Source organism: Monodon monoceros, unplaced genomic scaffold, assembly GCF_005190385.1.
Source record: "Monodon monoceros isolate NGI ecotype Baffin Bay Population unplaced genomic scaffold, NGI_Narwhal_1 Super_Scaffold_21, whole genome shotgun sequence".
Classification (NCBI taxonomy): domain Eukaryota; kingdom Metazoa; phylum Chordata; class Mammalia; order Artiodactyla; family Monodontidae; genus Monodon; species Monodon monoceros.
In genome coordinates, this window is record NW_021703778.1 from 62,266,066 (window position 1) to 62,284,775 (window position 18,710).

The 18,710-nt window shown below is 37.3% G+C and overlaps 1 protein-coding gene and 1 long non-coding RNA gene across 6 annotated transcripts in view; one reads left to right on the forward strand and one right to left on the reverse strand.

Annotated features, from left to right (window-relative positions):
* Window positions 1–1,143: 1,143 nt before the first annotated feature.
* The window catches only part of LOC114903526, a 28,332-nt gene continuing 10,765 nt past the window's right edge, over window positions 1,144–18,710 (forward strand). Inside the window, exons 1-3 of the long non-coding RNA XR_003795744.1 lie at window positions 1,144–1,202; window positions 2,125–2,564; window positions 14,503–14,619. This is a non-coding gene — a long non-coding RNA (uncharacterized LOC114903526). The remainder of the gene's footprint in view (window positions 1,203–2,124; window positions 2,565–14,502; window positions 14,620–18,710) is intronic.
* The window catches only part of SLTM (SAFB like transcription modulator), a 44,332-nt gene continuing 31,273 nt past the window's right edge, over window positions 5,652–18,710 (reverse strand). For 3 of the 5 annotated variants that reach the window (XM_029236383.1, XM_029236387.1, XM_029236386.1), the window contains 9 exons: window positions 18,270–18,355; window positions 17,896–18,059; window positions 15,306–15,486; window positions 14,444–14,568; window positions 13,438–13,608; window positions 12,462–12,776; window positions 12,205–12,349; window positions 8,589–8,749; window positions 6,036–6,719 (listed from right to left, as the gene is read on the reverse strand). In XM_029236383.1, coding sequence (XP_029092216.1) covers window positions 6,611–6,719; window positions 8,589–8,749; window positions 12,205–12,349; window positions 12,462–12,776; window positions 13,438–13,608; window positions 14,444–14,568; window positions 15,306–15,486; window positions 17,896–18,059; window positions 18,270–18,355 — 1,457 coding nt within the window. In that variant the 3' untranslated portion in view covers window positions 6,036–6,610. Of the gene's footprint in view, window positions 6,720–8,588; window positions 8,750–12,204; window positions 12,350–12,461; window positions 12,777–13,437; window positions 13,609–14,443; window positions 14,569–15,305; window positions 15,487–17,895; window positions 18,060–18,269; window positions 18,356–18,710 lie in introns of all 5 variants that reach the window. The other 2 variants (XM_029236384.1, XM_029236385.1) reach the window with 2 other exon arrangements.

Here is an 18,710-nt window from a genome sequence, read left to right on the forward strand (position 1 = left end):
TCAGCAAGTTGTAGTAGTAACATCAAGGATCACTCATCACAGACCACCATAAGAAATATAGTAATAATGAAAATGTTTGAAATATTGAATTATCAAAATGTGACACAGAGACATGAAGTGAGCAAATATTGTTGGAAAAATGGTGCCAAGAGCCTTGCTCAATGCAGGGTTGCCACAAACCTTCAATTTGTAAAAAAGCAGTATCTGTGAAGCATGATAAAATGAGGTATGCCTTACATAATAAAAATATTATATATATATACATATATATATACAGACACACATATTCCCAGCAATTCCACTCCTACATATTTACTCAAGAGAAATGAAAACGTGCACAGAATTGTACACAAATATTCATACCAGTTTTATTCATAATAGCCAAAAACTGTCAACTCAAATTTTAATCAATAGGTGAATGCATAAAAAATTGTAGTACACCCATACAGTGCAATACTATACAGCAACAAAAAGGAACTACTGATATACAAAGCAACATGGATGAATTGCAAAAATGTTACACTGAACAAAAGGAGCCAGATACAAAAGTAGAGATTATTTTATGATTGTTTATATGAAACTCTAGGAAACAGAATCTCTAGTGATAGAAAGCAGATAAGTTGTTGCCTAGGGCTGAACATGTGAATTGTAATAACCAGGAAAGGGCACGAGGAAAACCTTTAGTGATGAAAGTATTCTGCATCTTGAACATGGTAGTGGTTACTTGGGTGTATACACTTGTCAAAACTCATTAAACTGTACACTTGAAATGTATGCATAATATTTTTTGTAAATTTTACTTCAAAAATTTAAAAACTATTTCTATATACTAGCAACAAATGATGGAAAACTGAAATTTAAAATTCTATTTATAATAGCATCAAACATACTAAATATAAATTTATCAAAATATGTGCAAGACCTATACACTGAAAACTAGACCTCAAGTTACCTCATTTGTCATTCACCATTTCCACCTTGAGATTTTTTTTTTTTTGCAGTACGCGGGCTTCTCACTGTTGTGGCCTCTCCAGTTGAGAAGCACAGGCTCCGGACGCGCAGGCTCAGCGGCCATGGCTCACGGGCCCAGCCGCTCCGCGGCACGTGGGATCTTCCCGGACAGGGCACGAACCCGTGTCCCCTGCATCGGCAGGCGGACTCTCAACCAGTGTGCCACCAGGGAAGCCCCCCACCTTGAGATTGTATGTTTAAATTTTTTAAAGTAGTTAAATAGAGTGAGAATTATAAAGTGTAATATTTTTGCTTCGTAAGTACAAATTTTAGTTAATGCAAAAAATACTTTATTGAACTGTAGTAATATCTTTTAAACTGAAAATTCTTTTTTAATCACTAATTTAAAACTAAATACAGGAAATGCTTATTATGGAAAATAATTTTGTCATATAGAGGAGGAGATGTTTAGAAATTATTTGCTTTGGGGTATCAAATATATCACATATACATCACTGGTCGTATCTCCCCTACACTGGATGAAATGACTTGAAGTGATCTTCTTCTAAGTACATGCCTATGTTTGAATCTTGGTTCCACCACTTGCTATCTTTATGATCTTGAGCAAATTGTTCCTTCATTTCCACAAATTAAAATGGGAATAATAGCAGTACGTATACCTAAATCATAATCCTGTTGTGGGAATTAAATGAGTTAATGCATGTAAATTACCTAGTACAATGCCTAGCACATGGTAAGTGCTCTATGAATACTAACTTCTGTGATGACGGTCAAGCTCATAATATATTTACCATGCCTGACAAACATTAAGCTCGAAGTATTAGTTACCTTATTATGTGACAAGACTTTTTTCCCCTTTAGGCTCCTGTGATTAGTTAGAATGACCAGAGTTGCCTATATTTGAATTTTTATTATAAGTTAGACAGGAATCATAAAAGCCATAAATCTGTGGATAAAGAAATTGGGGACCATAAAGGTTAGATTATATGCTCCAGTTAGTAGGATCAGAACCAGCCTCCAAGACTTCTAACTCTGGATCTAGTCTCTTAATCTTGGTATCTATCTATAATCCTTTTTAAAGGCGACTCCCCAGTTAACAGAATAAAAACAAAGTACTTCTTATCTAAATAATACATAATATTAATATTTCAGAGCTCAACCAAGACAGTTCTAAAAGCCCTGGACACCAGTTCCTAAAGCTGATGCCGAAGTTCCCCTTCTCCTACCCCAAGTGATTCAACTATATGAAGTTATTAATAATCAGTTAACTAGAAAATTACATTAATCAGAGCATCTCATCCCACTGGCAAAAGACGGCGTTTCTGAAACTAAAATGACGTGTTGGAGCAGTGATGAAGAAAACTCTACTACTCATAAAATTGTCAGCTGCTCTTCAAAGAGTGTTTGGTCCTTCTTACTCTGAGCTATATCTCCATAGTGATTCTCAACCTCAATTGTTCCTTATCCTACAGAATATTTTAGAATTTTTAGTCGTCTTATCCTATACTTAAGGAATGCACCACATACCTTACTTGTCACGCGACTGATCTGTCTCCGCTCCACTCCATCTCCCAGATGCCTGGCAGCATATGGTGAGTAAATTAATGAATTAATATATGTTGATGGATGTCATTAGAAATTTTAGAGAAGGAAAACTGTCTTTATCCAAATGACTGCTTATTGCTTGAGCTTTTGATGTACTTAGGCAGTCTCTACTAAACCGATAAAAATGTAACTACTGTGCAGATTTCATATTCTTGCTTCCTAACCCCACTGGCAAATCCAAGTGGGAAGCAAATATATGATTTGGTGAGCCTGGAGCTGGAGCAAAGATGATCTAATGGCTAATATTCATGCCTAAGGCAGGCATCTCCTCTGTGGCTTACATCTGATGCTCTGGGCAGCCTGTCTCTAAATGGTCCCATTTCTTACTGGTGGCTTCTCCGAAGGGTAGCTTGGAAAGGCTTTTGGCCGTCCTCAAGCCCTTACCTCAATTTTCACCAGATGCTCTCAAGGTTTCTTAGAAAAGTGTGTTGGTTACACCAATGCAATTTCAAGATAAAGCCCAGACCCCCACCCCAACCCCCATTCCTACCAGACTGCAGCCCCTAAGCCCCTTCTATACAAATTCTGAATTCTCCATATATTTATTCGACAATTATATTGAGTAGCTACCAAGTGCCAGGTGCTCACGATATGGCGGTGAAAACAAAACAAAAAGCCAACAAAAATTGCTGCCCTCCTGGAGCTTACATCCCAGTTGGAAGAAACAAATGATAAATGTCAGATGGGAAGGGGGAGGGAGAATACTGAGGGTGGGCTAAGAGTGTGGCAGTTTTAAATATAACACCAGGGAAGGCATCACTGAGAACATCATATTTTCATGAAGACTTAAAGTGAGATATGTGGATATGTGGGGGAAGTGCATTCCAGATCAAGGAATCAATGCAAAAGGCCAGAGACGGGATGCTGTATTCAAGAAACAAGAAGAGGCCAATGTGATGGAAACAAAGTGAGCAAGGAGAGTAGCAGGAAATGAGGTGAGAGAAGTAGTGCAACTCCAAAGACTTTAGATTTATTCCAAGGGAGATGAGGTGATAATTTGAAGGTTTAAAACAGAAGAGAAAAATACATGCCGTTTGGTGGTGTGGACATAAGACAAAGGCAATTAGCACAGAATACATAGGTGAAAATTAATTGTTTGGAACCTAACCGTTAAGCCTGGTTAGAAGGGCTATGTATAACAGAGAAAGGAAAGATAGCTTATTTTGCAGGAAGCACTTAAGGATTTCAGAAAACAATTCGTTGCAGGTAAAAATAGGCAGTATTTGTTGACTGATGCAGTTTAAGTGATGTAGGAAAGAGAATTTTATGTATGGCAGCCTTACGGACTTTGAAGATAGTGACTAAATGTTTGTGAGGATTAGCTAGTTTGTGGGGGGGGGGAAGTGAACATGTTAGATCAGAGGCACTGAGAGGAAAGCTAATTAAGCACTGGAGGTACTGGAAAAGATTCATCTTTAGGTAAGGAGCTGGATTAGACGAAGTTGGAAAAAATGCAAAAGTAATTTGACATTTTTACAGTTAAGGATTCAGTAAATGTTTAACTGTTGGAACAGGCTGAAGTATGGAGGAACTGGGTTAAGTGACAATCTAGCAAGGGATACAAAGATAGGCAGAAGGGTTTCTAAATTTTTCTATGCAACGCTGAAGTTTTTTTTTTTCTTTTACAATTATTTTGGGCATGTGTAGTTTCTGACTTCAGTGTGCTGCCCAAGCTTGCTAAGACGGGCTTTTTCTTGAACCACTGTAAGCTGTTACTCCTAAATCACTGAAACCTTCTATATTATTGGATTGCTGAAACATTTTTGGATTGCTCAACAAGTATATGCAGAGTAACAAAATTTTCTCCTTTTCCTTGGTTTTGAGGAACCCATCTTCCTTTATAAAATCTCTAAAATTGGTTTTCACTACTGATCCTTAGCCAACCAGATCTCTAACAGGTGCCCCTGAACCCTAAGGGCTACTCCCAAACTCAGTGCCAAAATTTCAGAAGGTGGTTTTGTTGGTTTTTTTCAACTTGAAAATGCTATACTATGGCAAACTGAGGAAAAAATAACTACCTACCAGTCTGTAGACTGTTGTACCATTCGGTGTAAGTGTAGAAGAGATTATAACAAATCAGAGATCTACTACTTTAAGAGACTACTTCTCAGATCCCCATCTGGAAACTGGGTAGGACAGTAATTGTTACTTACGGTCAGTGGGATCCTTTTGAGTATTAGGCAAGCAACGCGCCTCAGATGCTGAGTACACTGCCCAGCACGTAAAGTGCTTACGAATGTTAGCAACTGTGCAATCCCTGGTGGTAAGCACAGCGCCACTCTACAAATGAGGAAAAAAGATCAGAAGTGACACAGAGACCCAAAGTCACAAAGAGGCAGAGCAGAAGTTAGTTCACTCCAATACACACTGAGGCTTCCATTGTGCTGTTCTACAAAGCGCAGAGGGGATCAGGAAATGAAGAAGTAGACCCCTAGACAGACAGACACACACACACACACACAATCACCTGCTCCCACAACTGTAGAGTGTAGAGTCAGGAAGGGAAGAAAAGGGTATGAAATCCAGAACAATACAAAAAGTGCCAGTTCCCCCAGAGTCAAAGACAAGGGTACCCTGGCTGCCCACAGCACTCAGAAGTCTGAGCCACCTCATGGGCACAGCCATAACCACTCAGGGACACTTACAAGAACTTCTATAAAGACTCCTTCTCAAATCAAAAGGTGGCCTCAGAGCAATCCCTTGGCACCCATCTTTTACTCTGTACGAGCATACAGACTGCTGAGTTTTCCAAGAATCTAGACCATCTGAATTACTCATCACTGATTTATATGAAGAAATATGCGAGGCTTTAAGAGGCGCTATTCTGAATTTACCTTGAAGGACTTTCCTGGAAAAGATGCCTTAAAGAAAAAAACCAGTAAGGTTAGTGCTTAAGGTTCCAACACTTCAACAAAGTGTGCTGCCCAGCTACTGAGGTGAAGAGTCAAAGTTAGACTTATTTCCTAGGAACAAAAACCAAAAGTCTGTCGTTAAAGCTCTAAACCTAGTCAATTACTTGGAGTAAGGAAAAGGGCTGGAGGACTAACACCTAAAAAGCTGGAAACAAAGACACATACACTTCCAGGTGTGGATTTTTATTTTCACAAAGAGACAACAATGCCTTCCCACATACAAGTATTTACAAAACCCAACTGATTCACCAATCTAGAACCTGGGTTTTTTTTTTCCACTTCTCAACATAGTTGGGAATATGGAAACATTAATACCCACACAATTCCCAGAGATGGAATTTATCCATCAAACAGTGCAGATTACCTAAAAGTGCACTTACCTGCACAACTCAGTCTAAGAACCTCAGTGATACAAACCTCATGGCCAAGGTTTCAGTAATCTATTTTGTTTCATACCATGCAAACCTGAACAAGTGTGCTGCTACACTAAACTGAAAATCGGTTCTCATTTTACAATTAAAAAGGTTCTCAACGCTTTAGCAACTATACAGAATATGAAGGTTTATTTCAAAAAAGAGTACATTTTTTAAAACCAGGATACACAGATGCACTTAATGTAACAGTACCTTCTGCAAAAATAGGTTACATAATACTCAGAAATGCAAGGAACAATCTTATTCTCTAAAAATTAAACAGCAGACTTTTTAAGCTTAAACAGCCTTCAAAATGGAGGCTGAAAATGCTTGGTGACAAGAAGTAACTCTAGAGCCTGACACCACAGAGCTAATGCCGGAAATTAAACTATGACCACACACCTGCAAACTACGCTTTATATTCACACAGCATTAAAATGGTTTTGATTCCTATCTTTTCAAATGTGTCTTGGTGCTGCAAGAAAAAAAGTTGAATGATACACAAAACTATTAAAAGTTACAACAGAACTATTTAAACATCTTCTCCAAAATTGAGAAAAGCAATCATGTTAAATTTTAAAAAAAGAGAAAAAAGAAAAAGTCTGACAGAAATCTCAAGCAAGTCAGAGGTCCTCTTCATAAGTAGTCAAGTAAAGTTTACAGGAGATTTCAATAAATTATCTTGAAACCGTGGCAGAGAGCTAATTTTCAGAATCGTCGTGGAGGTCCACCCTTAAATGGCTTAAATCCAGAGCCACTTCCTCTTGGCATGGAATTGCCACTGATTTGTACAATTCTATTAATTGGGGATGCATTACTGAAAAGGGTTTAAAAGAAAAAAATGTCAGAGAACAAAAGAACAAATAATTACAGCTAATACCTAAAAAGTGATTATCATTTAACAGACACTGTTCTTTGTACTTTACACGTATTAAATAATTTACTCTTTTTAACAGTCCTGTGAGGTATGTACCATTACTAACCCCACTTTCCTGATGAAGAAAGACAGATCTAGAAGCTAAGTAACTTGCCCAGGATCACAATGGTGATCTATCTGATAATAAATGGTGGTGTGAGGATTTCAACTCAGGCAACCTCACGTCAAAGCCTCTGCCTCTTAGTAAGCCATTTAATGGTCTGTGAATGAATGGACCGGAGCAGTGTTTCTCAAAGTGTGGCCCCCAGATCTGCAGTATCAACTAGGAACTTGAACCTCTGAACTACAGGACATCATTCAAGAAATATTTTTGGAATTTCTTTTATATGTATAATGCAACACAGTAGGTACGAACAGATAATACAGGAATAAAGACCCACCCCAAAATCCTACAACAAATTTGGGAGGGAAAAACCCATGGTGAAATGGTTTAAGTAGGATAAAACCAAATTACAGAAAGGTTTGGATGCCAGGCTGAGGAATCTGGATTAGATCCTGTAACCTAAAGAAGCTGTTTGTAGTTTTGGAGCAAGTAAACAGTGTAAGAAAAGTCCCAACGGTTAAATTTAGAAATAACGTGAAAAATGGAGGAGAGAAAACACTCATTTGGGAAGATCTGATAGGAGCTGAAATGAGCAAGAAGACAAAGCTACCACAAATATATTTTTTTAACTGAACCATACTTAGAAATTTATGCTAGGAGTGGAGAAAGATAAAGATGAGGCCCAGTCTGGCAATGGCAAATCAAAAGAAGCTGGAGACAACAACTGAAACATAAAGGTTTTAAGCAGCAGAGGAATGAGTTTGCTTGTGACCCTGAATTTCTGGAGACCTCCAAGCATTTACATGGAGATCATGATATAAAGCTAAAAATAAAAAACAGTATCTAAAATCCAACCGTGTGAAGGAGCCAATAAGTAAATTTAAAAGGTAGAAAAGAAAATTATGGTACATTAGAAAACAGAGGAATGTTTTGAAAAAGGAAAAGCAACAGTGCTTAACCACCAAGGAGCCCAAGAACTAAGAAAATAAAGGAATCTATATTTGTCAAGAAAAAAGGTATTGGTGACCTTTAATAACCAAGGACAGAATGAGTGACAAGGCTGTGCAGGGCACAAGTATAGTAAACAGTCACTTAAGTTTGAGGCTAGAAGCAACCAATAGAAGAGTAGTAACTTGGATCACTGAGCCAAGCCACTGTTCTCTTCTAAGACAGATGAATGGGAAAGAAAAAAGGGCATGGGAGAGAGAGGCCAAACACTTGCCAGCTGAAGGGCCACAATGGATGTTGGTATGAAGAGAAAAGAAAGCTCGTCTCCTAGCATTTGAACAGGCTTTGGGATAAATGTCCAAAAATTTTGCTAGACCTATTTGAAAAAGGAGGAAGCAGAACATACTTTCAGTTTCTTCTTCCTTTCTAGGAATTTTCAGAATGATAGTGAACAAGAAGATGGTTCCAACATGAAATTAAAAAGCTTCATTATCTACTGGATTCTGACATAAATACCTACCTGTATCGAGACTGATATGCCAGAATGTCAATCAATCAACTTACAATGAGGAATGTTAACTCACAAATTAACATCAGCTGCCCTGGAGATTTTGGGTTAATATGAGGAAATATCTGGGCAGACCTAGGGTTGTTACTAGTTACAATTCAATCTCTCAGAAACTATAATGACCTTTAAGGAAAAGGAAGAAGGTTTGGTTGCATGCTGGCAGAAAAGTCTTAACTGATTAACTACTTACCTTGTATGCTGCGTTATCATGCCTGCTCCTGTCCGGCCATCACCCATTCGCCTTGCATCATGATAGCTAGGCCCTTGAGAAGGTGGACCATGCCATTCTTTCCTCGGTCCACTTGTGTCCCGTCCATGGCGGTCAACCACATGTCGTTCTTCAGGATAGTGCTAAAGAATAACATATTAAAAGAAAAATCAGGACAGACTCCACCTCAGACTCCACACCTTAAGGTGTACTTTTTTTTTTTTGATAAATTTATTTTATTTTTATTTATTTTTGGCTGTGTTGGGTCTTTGCTGCTGCACGCAGGCTTTCTCTAGTTGCGGCAAGCGGGGGCTACTCTTCATTGCGGTGCGTGGGCTTCTCATTGCAGTGGCTTCTCTTGTTGCGGAGCACAGGCTCTAGAGTGCAGGCTCAGTAGTTGTGGCCCACGGGCTTAGCTGTTCCGCTGCATGTGGGATCTTCCCGGACCAGGGCTCAAACCCATGTCCCCTGCGTTGGCAGGTGGATTCTTAACCACTGTGCCACCAGGGAAGCCCCTTATGGTATACTTTTAATGTCAGAAGGAAATTAGTAAGATGTGTGAGAAGATGAAAGAATGAATAATATGAAAAAAGGTTTCTATCTACTTTGAACTAAGAAGCTTCTCAGGCTTCAGGGTAGAAAAGGTAGGACAGAATATGATTCAGCACTGTTATTTCTATACCTTCTAGCACCCATGTACTTTTTGACCCTTGAGTATTTCTGGGTCTATATGTAATGCCTGGATCTTCTATACATATGTAAGAAGGCATACTGAGAGGTCAAAACCTTAAGACAAATCAAGGTGGGGTATATGATCAACATGAAAATACCACATAGAAACAGGAGCTGTCATCTTACTGTACACAGTACTAGTTAGTGCTATGGCTCTTACAAGGTCTTACATCCATGACTATGAAGAAAAAGAATAGTGAACATAAAGAAACAAAAGCAGAGAACTAAGGATCTGCAGAAAAAAAGAGTCAAAAGTTATGATAGTTAGCCTGCAGAAATCTGAAGGCGCCCTACAGAGATATGTTGGGTTGGCCAAAAGGTTCGTTCGGTTTTCCCGTAGGATGGCTCTAGTGGCGCTTAGTTGTCTTTAAGTTCATTCAAAACAATTTTGTTAGATTGTATTGTGACAGCTGTCATATCAGCGTGCATTTTAAAAAACCCCCAAATTGGTGAATTTTTGTGTAGCCATTTTAATACTGAAGATGGAAGAAAAAAAGCCACATTTTTGGCATATTATGCTTTATTATTTCAAGAAAGGTAAAATTCCAAAAAACGATTTGCGCGGTGTATGGAGAAGATGCTGTGACTGATCAAACGTGTCAAAGGTTGGTTTGGGAAGTACTGTGCTGAAGATTTCTCGCTGGATGATGTTCCACGGTTGGGTAGACCAGCTGAAGTTGATAGCAATCAAATCGAGACATTAAGAATAATCAACATTATACCATGTGGGAGATAGCCGACATACTCAAAATATCCAAATCAAGTGTTGAAAATCATTTGCACCAGCTTGGTTATGTGAATCGCTTTGACGTTTGGGTTCCACGTAAGTTAAGTGAAAAAAACCCTTCTTGACCGTATTTCCACGTGCATTTCTCTACTGAAACGTAACGAAAATGTTCCATTTTTAAAACAAATTGTGACGGGCGATGAAAAGTGGATACCGTACTACAATGTGGATCGGAAGAGATTGTAGGGCAAGCAAAATGAACCACCACCAACCACGCCAAAGGTCGGTCTTCATCCAAAGAAGGTGATGTGTATATAGTGGGATTAGAAGGGAGTCCTTCCAGAAAACCAAACAATTAACTCCGACAAGTACTGCTCCCAATTAGACCAACTGAAAGTGGCACTCGACGAAAAGCGTCCAGATCAGTCAATAGAAAACGCAGAATCTTCCATCAGGATAATGCAAGACCGCATGTTTCTTTGATGACCAGGCAAAAACTGTTACAGCTTGGCTGGGAAGTTCTGATTCTTCCGCCATATTCACCAGACATTGCACCTTCGGCTTTCCACTTATTTTGGTCTTTACAAAATTCTCTTAATGGGAAAAATTTCAAGTCCCTGGAAGACTGTAAAAGGCACATGGAACAGTTCTTTGCTCAAAAAGATAAAAAGTTTTGGGAAGACGGAATTATGAAGTTGCCTGAAAAATGGCAGAAGGTAGTGGAACAAAACGGTGAATACGTTGTTCAATAAAGTTCTTGGTGAAAATGAAAAATGTGTCTTTTATTTGTACTTAAAAACCGAAGGAACTTTTTTGCCAACCCAATACTACAGTCAGAACAGCTTATAGACCAACACCATGAAAACCAAATTTCCAAGGGAGGAACAGGATCTCTTCCCTCAGGATACCTTTTGCAAAAAGGGTATGTGAATGCAAGGGCACTAGTCTACGAGACTTAAATTTTACTGTAACTAAGGCAGAATATCTGGATTATGTAACAAATCTTAAATGTTCTATTCAGGATAAATAGCTCAATGAATTCATCTATTGAACATTTCTACTTACTAGAAACATTAAAACTTAATAAATCCCAGCAGGCCCAAATCCATTTCAAAAATGCTTTGTATGAAATGGAAAGTGCATAGTTGTATTAACTAGAATGCCAAGAGATTAAAAAGTTTTCTGGTAAAAAATGTTGCTACAAAACCTAATATGTATTCAAATACAAAACAGAGCACCAGAGTATACTACAGGCTGAAGGATGAAGACACACATGCACATACACACACACTTCAGAATTCTTTTCTGTATGTAATTTAAGAGAATATTCTATCTCTGCTACTGTCAACCCATATTATGCCAGTATTTCATTGACAGAATGCTTTCAAATCAGGTAAAAGGTTTTTGCTCATTTGAATTGCTAAGATATGTCCTCTGTCGAGATTCATTAACTTCTTAATAGAAAATATTCAAGTCAATAAAGTGTCACAAGAGTCAAAAAGGCAAATACAAAATATTCCACTTACCTACCTTTAAAAATAAAAGAGCAAAAAAGAGACAACTGTTTTATTTCAGTTCTATACTTTAAGCTACTTAATAAAGTGGGAGAAAAGAGAGAGTATTATAAACCAAAAAAACAACAAAAAAAAGGAAAAGGTGAAAGAGAAACACAAGTAGGGGCCCAAGATTTCCCATCGAGTTTGAAAGCCTCAATTTCTTAAAAAAGAAATAAAGCCAGCCATCATTAGGAAGGCTCATCTACCAAATATAACAATTCTCATATTTTCGCAGGAAGTTTAACAAAAATTTCAGGGCTACAATCATTTCATCATGTATGTAAGTCAAATCATTACACTGTACACCTTAAACTTACACAGTTCTTTCTGTATGTCAATTATATCTCAATAAAACTGGAAGGAAAAAAAAATTTCAGGGCTAGTATCCTGCTTCTCTGGACTACTATGTTCAGCTACTGACTTGAAAATACAAGAGGCATTAAGATCTTTCACAAGAAACTCTCAATCATTCTAATCTAACTAGTCTAGTCCACACTCAAATGATACTATAGATACAATGTGTCTCATAAGTCCTTTAAATTTATTTCTGGAGAGTTGACAATAAACCTGCATAAGCATTTACCTGTGCTCCACTTCCTCGGTCTGTGATTACTCCTCTGTCTCCCTCTCTGTTTCCATAGCCTGAAGCATTACTGCGATTCCCAGGGGGAGCCCCTCTCACACTGTGCCCTGATACTTCTCTCCCAGATCTTTCTGGCCTTTCAACTCTGTTAAACAAAATCCAAAAACATACACAATCAAACTCTATTATACCTTTTTTTGAAAAACCCAAATGCATTATAAACCACCACTAGCTAGTCATAGAAACTACACAAATACCTTGCTTCTCGTTTGTCGGTGGACATGCCTCCTTCACTCTTCCAGGAGGTTGGTCTAGATGGATTGGGCCCTCCTTCTCGAGGATGTCTAGGGTGAGTGATATCAGGCCTGTCATGAATGATCACTGTCCTCCTCTCATCTCGTTCCCCTCGTACTTCTCGCCTGTCTGTTTCTCTAAGTTCGTTTCTTGGTGGTAGAGGCTCATTTCTTCTGGAATCACTGAAATTTTTGGGATACCTTTCAAAACCTGGATCTTCTCTTCGTGCAGAAGGACGTGTTTTTTTCCCTTCACTGTGACCAACAAAACGTTCTCGCCTGTTATCCAAAACAAAGAACACAGGTCCTGAGAAGTACTTACTTGGCCTTATTCTTCTTAACTTTATTTGCATAACCTACAGTAATAACACCTTCTTTAAAAATTAACTTAAGATGGAAGAGATATGGGAACATATGTATATGTATAACTGATTCACTTTGTTATAAAGCAGAAACCAACACACCATTGTAAAGCAATTATACTCCAATAAAGATGTAAAAAAAAATACTAAATAAATAAGAATTAAGGTAAGGCGACCAAAAATAGCCACAATTATTGATAATAACCTATATTCTTTTAAATTGAGCTAAATGTCTGGCATGAAGGTTGGTTTTTTGCCATCCAAGGGAAATTACATCAAGTCACTCAAGTCACTACCAACCTGAGGGATATTTTACTGTTCTTCACAGTTGAGGCCCATCCAAAGTTAACAGTACTCCCACTTAGATAAAACCAACCTACTTAACTGTGTTATATGGTGGCCTATAAAACTAATGTTGAATACTGAATCACAGTCTCATTAACAAATACAAAAACCAAACATATGATTTGTTCTGAACACTCAGGTATGACCTGTACTTAAGATTTTAACTGAGAACCAAACTATCACTCACAAGGCTCATATACCAAATACAGCATTTTTCAACATAATTTGTTTACCTTTCAAAAGATGAAGACTGTATTGATGAACTCTCAGGAAACCTGCCCCTCTCTCGGTGATCAAAGTCATTAAATCTATTCTGTTGTCGAGAGTAGTCAGATCCGTGGCCGAATCGTGCATCTGTATCTAGAGACAACTTTTTATTCTCGCTCCAGTAAGGATCATCTCGCCTTGAAGAAAAATATTTGCTTGTTTATATAAATTAGTTTTACAACAATCAAATAACACTTACTTGGAGTCATACATACCACATGCTAGGAACTGTGGATACAGAGGGCTAATAAACTCAAGACAAAACATTGTTACAAGAACAAGCTAGCAAAAAATTGTTGTTATACAAAGTCATATAGTTATTAGAGGAATTTCACAGGAAAGAAAATAGTTGAAAAATTGTTTTCAAATTACTAAATGGAAAAGACAAATAAGATAAACACTTGATACCATTTTATGACAAAATTCTAACTAGGTGTATACAACCTTTTTGGTTATACGTAACTTTGGAAAGGTTAGAGGGGTCAGTCCCAAGCACAATTCATTCACTCCACTTATTTCTCAACACTATCAACTAAATCTCACAGAATGTATAATGAGAAAATTAAATGACTATATTGTATTTTGAAATCTATTAAGAACCATGAATGCAAACACATACAGAATCTATATTTTAGTCTTCCCAAATTTATGACTTTGATTTCTGTACCATCTGCACTACCCTGTAAGAATTTTCAAAATGGGTCTGAGTTTGAGAGCCATTGCTGAAGTCTACTATGTATTTCCAGTCATAGTGGAAAAACATTTGCATTAGGAAGGGAAACAGAAAGAAGAGCAGACTCTTCTACTTGACAATGCACTGGGTCCAATTCAATACTGCAATCATTCCCATCCCTGTTGATCATGACCCTTTACTCCAGTGATGGGTGCCTGTACTCTCCAATTCTAGAGTTAGTCTTAGCTTGGACTAAGGAATAAGATAGTAAGCTACTGTTGAAGAAAGTAAGCAACTACCTATGATCTACATCACGTGGGCGTTTCAAAGAATTCCGTTTTTCTTGTTCATAACGAAGCTGCTGCTGTTGCCTTCTCAGTTCCTCTCGTTCTCGAGCAATACGTTCAGCTTCCTTACGTCGTTCCTTCAGACAACATAGAAGGAAGAACCAACCAATGCAAAATGAAAACATAAGGTAAGTATATATGCAACTTTGTTTTAATCCTGTCATTAAGAAACCATCATAGGCAAGCACCAGGCAAAACACATACCTGGGACAAATAAAAAATTCTGACTTCAGTAATTAGCAATCTAAGCTATGACTATTGTTCTGCAACATTAAAATTGACAGAGACTGGGTGTTAAAAGCTGGCAATTTTTTAAATTTGGAAGGTCAAATTTAGTTTAATAATTTTAAACAAAAGCACCTAAAGGGAATTAGAAATAGAGTTCTTAATACGCATGAAGATTAAGTGCCTTAAAACCTTGGATGCAATTCTGCAAAGAGAGGCGTTATTTCCTTCCAGCCTTGGGAAATCACTCCCACTATAATATGTAAGGAAATAGTTATTTTCTAAGAATGGGATAGTGACAGAGCCTGGATTACAACTACTCTGGACTCATAGTCCTATGCTCAGACTATTAGGCTGCCATGATATTGCAGAGCTCGAGGTATTACCAATTGGCTAGAACAAAGTCATGACTAAATGTATTTTTAACTAGCACCTAATTCACTGTTACCTTTCAGGGACACTTAATAAATGCTCATTAGCTAAACTTATTCTATAGAAGCTTTACAACATGTAAAGCAAATTTTAGGGCAAAAATCACAGGGTTTGAAAAAGGTCAGTTATTTAAGATGAAAAGATTTTCTGACTGCACCTGTTCAATACGAATGCGTTCCCTTTCCAAGCGTTCGCGTTCCATTCTCTCTCTCTCTAGTTTTTGCCTTTCAATTTCTAGGCGCTCTCTCTCTCTCTGTAAGCGTTCCCGTTCTTCCCGTTCACGAATTATTCTAATGCGTTCTCGCTCTCGACGCTCTCTTTCTGCAATCTCTCTTCGTCTAACAAAAATCAGTATTTAGAAATACTTAAATTATGCTAGCACTGTGTGAAAGAGAATAGCTTTTGAATTTGTATTTTTCCTTGAGGTTGGCAATTTTAAACTTCAACTCATTCTAAGTAGTTTTAATGTAATTGGAAAGAGAACTCAAAATAAAACTTTAAACAGATTTCAATACTGTCACTTATTTATTAAGACTGTCAACTGAACAGCTGAATTTTATAGAGTAGTTGCCTCTTACATGATTCCTGTTTAAATAAAAATCCCACTATAACAGCCCATTAATTAATCAACATTTTTAAAAGGAGATATTCTACATACATGAGTTTGCAAAACTACAACTTCTACTGTTTTTGATAGAAAAATAGGATATAGTCTATCTCCTTAAAATCAGGTAGGCCTTATTTTTGATAACTTGGGATCATAACCACCAGCATGAATTACAGCAAATGCTGTATATAATAAACGGTTGCCTCAAAGCCTCTTTTGGAGTGTTCACAGCCCATAATAGATGGCTCCAGGTAACATGCTTCTTTGATTCAGGAGGTAGTTCAAATGTTTGCTCAACTAAATTAAGTTATTATATTAAGACTTTTAACAGCTTTTGGTTTTTTTAAAAAATCATTTCCTTACTTTAAGGCACCCAGTGTATTTTGTCTATCACCATGTCTTCCCCTAGTAACCCAGTGGTTCTCAACGGTTCAGTACTGCCCCCATGGAAATCTGAGGAGCATTTTTAATTATCACAATGACCATGGGGCGGTTACCAGCAATCAGTGAAGGGGACCAAGGATTCTAAATATCTTCCGATGTGTGGAATAGTCAAGATAGTTCTGCATAACAAAAAACTGTCCAACACTCCTAATATACCTTTCAAATACCATAATGGACATTCATGTCATCAAAACAAAATCACCTCTAGAGAAAAAAATCTAGCTCTAGAACTTAACTAATTTTTAATAAATGCTAGGTTCATTTGCTTTGGCGTGGCTTTATGTACACTAAAGTTTCCAGGAATGCAACTCCATATAAGTAAGAGGGAAAATTATACTTTCTTGAGAACTTCACCAAGAGTTGTTCACCATTTCAGATATCATGTCATAACGTCAACAACACTCCTGGTATTTGACTCACCAATATGACAAACCGGTATCAATCTGTGTTTGTAGCTGTCACATTCTCACTGAGTCTTAAGAAGGGTGCAAACATCTGACTACTTCATTAGATCTTCTAGAGAGTCATGCCTAAACATTCATATCTGGAATATATGCTTCATTATAAATTACTTTCATTTTTCCTTCGTATCACAGTTAAGGCTTTATATTGATATTTTTCGTATATTTGTATAGGTAGGTATATTATATACCAATTTCGTTTCAGATTAGTAAAGAAGGTGCTGCGACTCTTTTGTTTACTATGAAAGGGGTGCTGGTCTAATGGGTTTGAGGAGTGCTGCCTAATAACTCCCACTCCCACCCTCCTCTCAACTTGTGGTCCTCTAAACAGGAGGCTAAGCGTGCTGAGACCTCTTCCAACAAAGGTTCTGAGTAATGCAAGGGTTATTTCCTTTAGGTAAACTGTGTGGCCATCACAGTATTATTTAAGTTGCTAAAAGTATCTCTGGTAGTTCCGAGCACTCTTGTGAATGAATAGATGAAATTTCATGGTAAGTGACCATTCGACAGTATAGGTTAATATTTGGAAATTTATATTATGAAACACTTTCACAAGAATATTTTAAGTGGCATCCAAAAATTGATATATGAAAGCAAACTGGCACTCATGATGAACTGTTGAGATATTGCCACTAAAAACAGAAATGTTTTGTTCTCATTTTGTTTTAAAAAGAATGCCTGCTTTGGGACAGAGCTTGAATACAATAAGGTTCACAGGGTTAAATCTGCCTTCACTTGGTCTCTAATTCAAAGTACAATAAGTTTTCCCTAAAATGTCAACATATTATTTGACCACTATAGCTTACATTGAGACTATCCTATCTCAAAAATCAATTTTTCCTTTAAAGTCATGTTTTTTATGGCGGCAGCTTTGGAGTAGAGGAAAGAGCATTGGACTTGGAGTCAGAAGACTTGGGTCTGAGTCCCGACTCTGCCACTCATTAGCCATGTGGCATTGGAAGAGTCATTTAGCCTCTCTGGGCCTCCATTTTTTTCACTTATATAATGGACATAACTAACCTTACAGAACTGTCAAGACAGAGATAATAGACGGAAAGGTATTTTGTAAATCGTAAAATACTATGCAAACTTAAGAAATCAGTAGGTTTTACTGCACTTCTTAAAAGTGACAAATATCTTTCTGTAGGAATATCATTTCCAGAAATCTGGTTTATAACTAGTGTTAAAGATGTACCTATAGTTAAAGACAGGTATAAACAGACTCTTTTTCCTACCTTCGAAGTTCCATTGCTCGTCGCAATCTTTCAAAACGAACTAAATGTTCTCTCAATCTTTGTTCCTTCATCTTTTCAAAAGGCAAGATGTCTTTCCTCCTGTAGTCTTTGTCCCTTTTTTTATCTAAGCTAGCTCTCTCCTTTTCCTTGCTTCTTCCATGAATCTGTAGGAAAAAAAATTATAACAGGACTACAAGTTAAAATAATTTTGTTTTTTCAAGTTGAGCTGGTCATTTAAAAAGCCTAAATGAGTAATGACATTCCCCTTTTCTTAGGTTTTCTGGCATGGAAGTATGCAAAATGGTTAGAGATACTGACTTAGCTTCTTTTGTGAACAGGTGGAATAGTATACAACATCCATCTCAGAGACTTACTTTCTCATATCTTCCCCTTCTTGATGGCCTACAATGATCTCCTTTAGTTTGGTCTAGTACTACCATATGTCCTGGACTCTTTGAACCTAAGAGGAAAAAGAAAAAAAATTAGATAAGCAAATGTCTAAAAATATTTCAGTAAAAAAGAAAATATAATGTAAAAATGCTGAATTCTTAGACAACCAAATATTCATAAACGAATACATGAAATAAAAAACGTATTCTATGAGAACTTAAAGGTAAAGAGCTTTTAAAGCTTGATCCGCTAACATAAATACTTTCAGAGATACCAAAAGATCAATTACATATCTATTACTCATTGACCGTTTTCAGCCAGCCCAGATTTAACAGTAAATGGGCTTAGGTGGAAGAAGACATCTGTTTCCTAAGAGTGGAAAAGGAGAAGACAATCAGTCTATTAGACCTCCTTTTCTACCACAG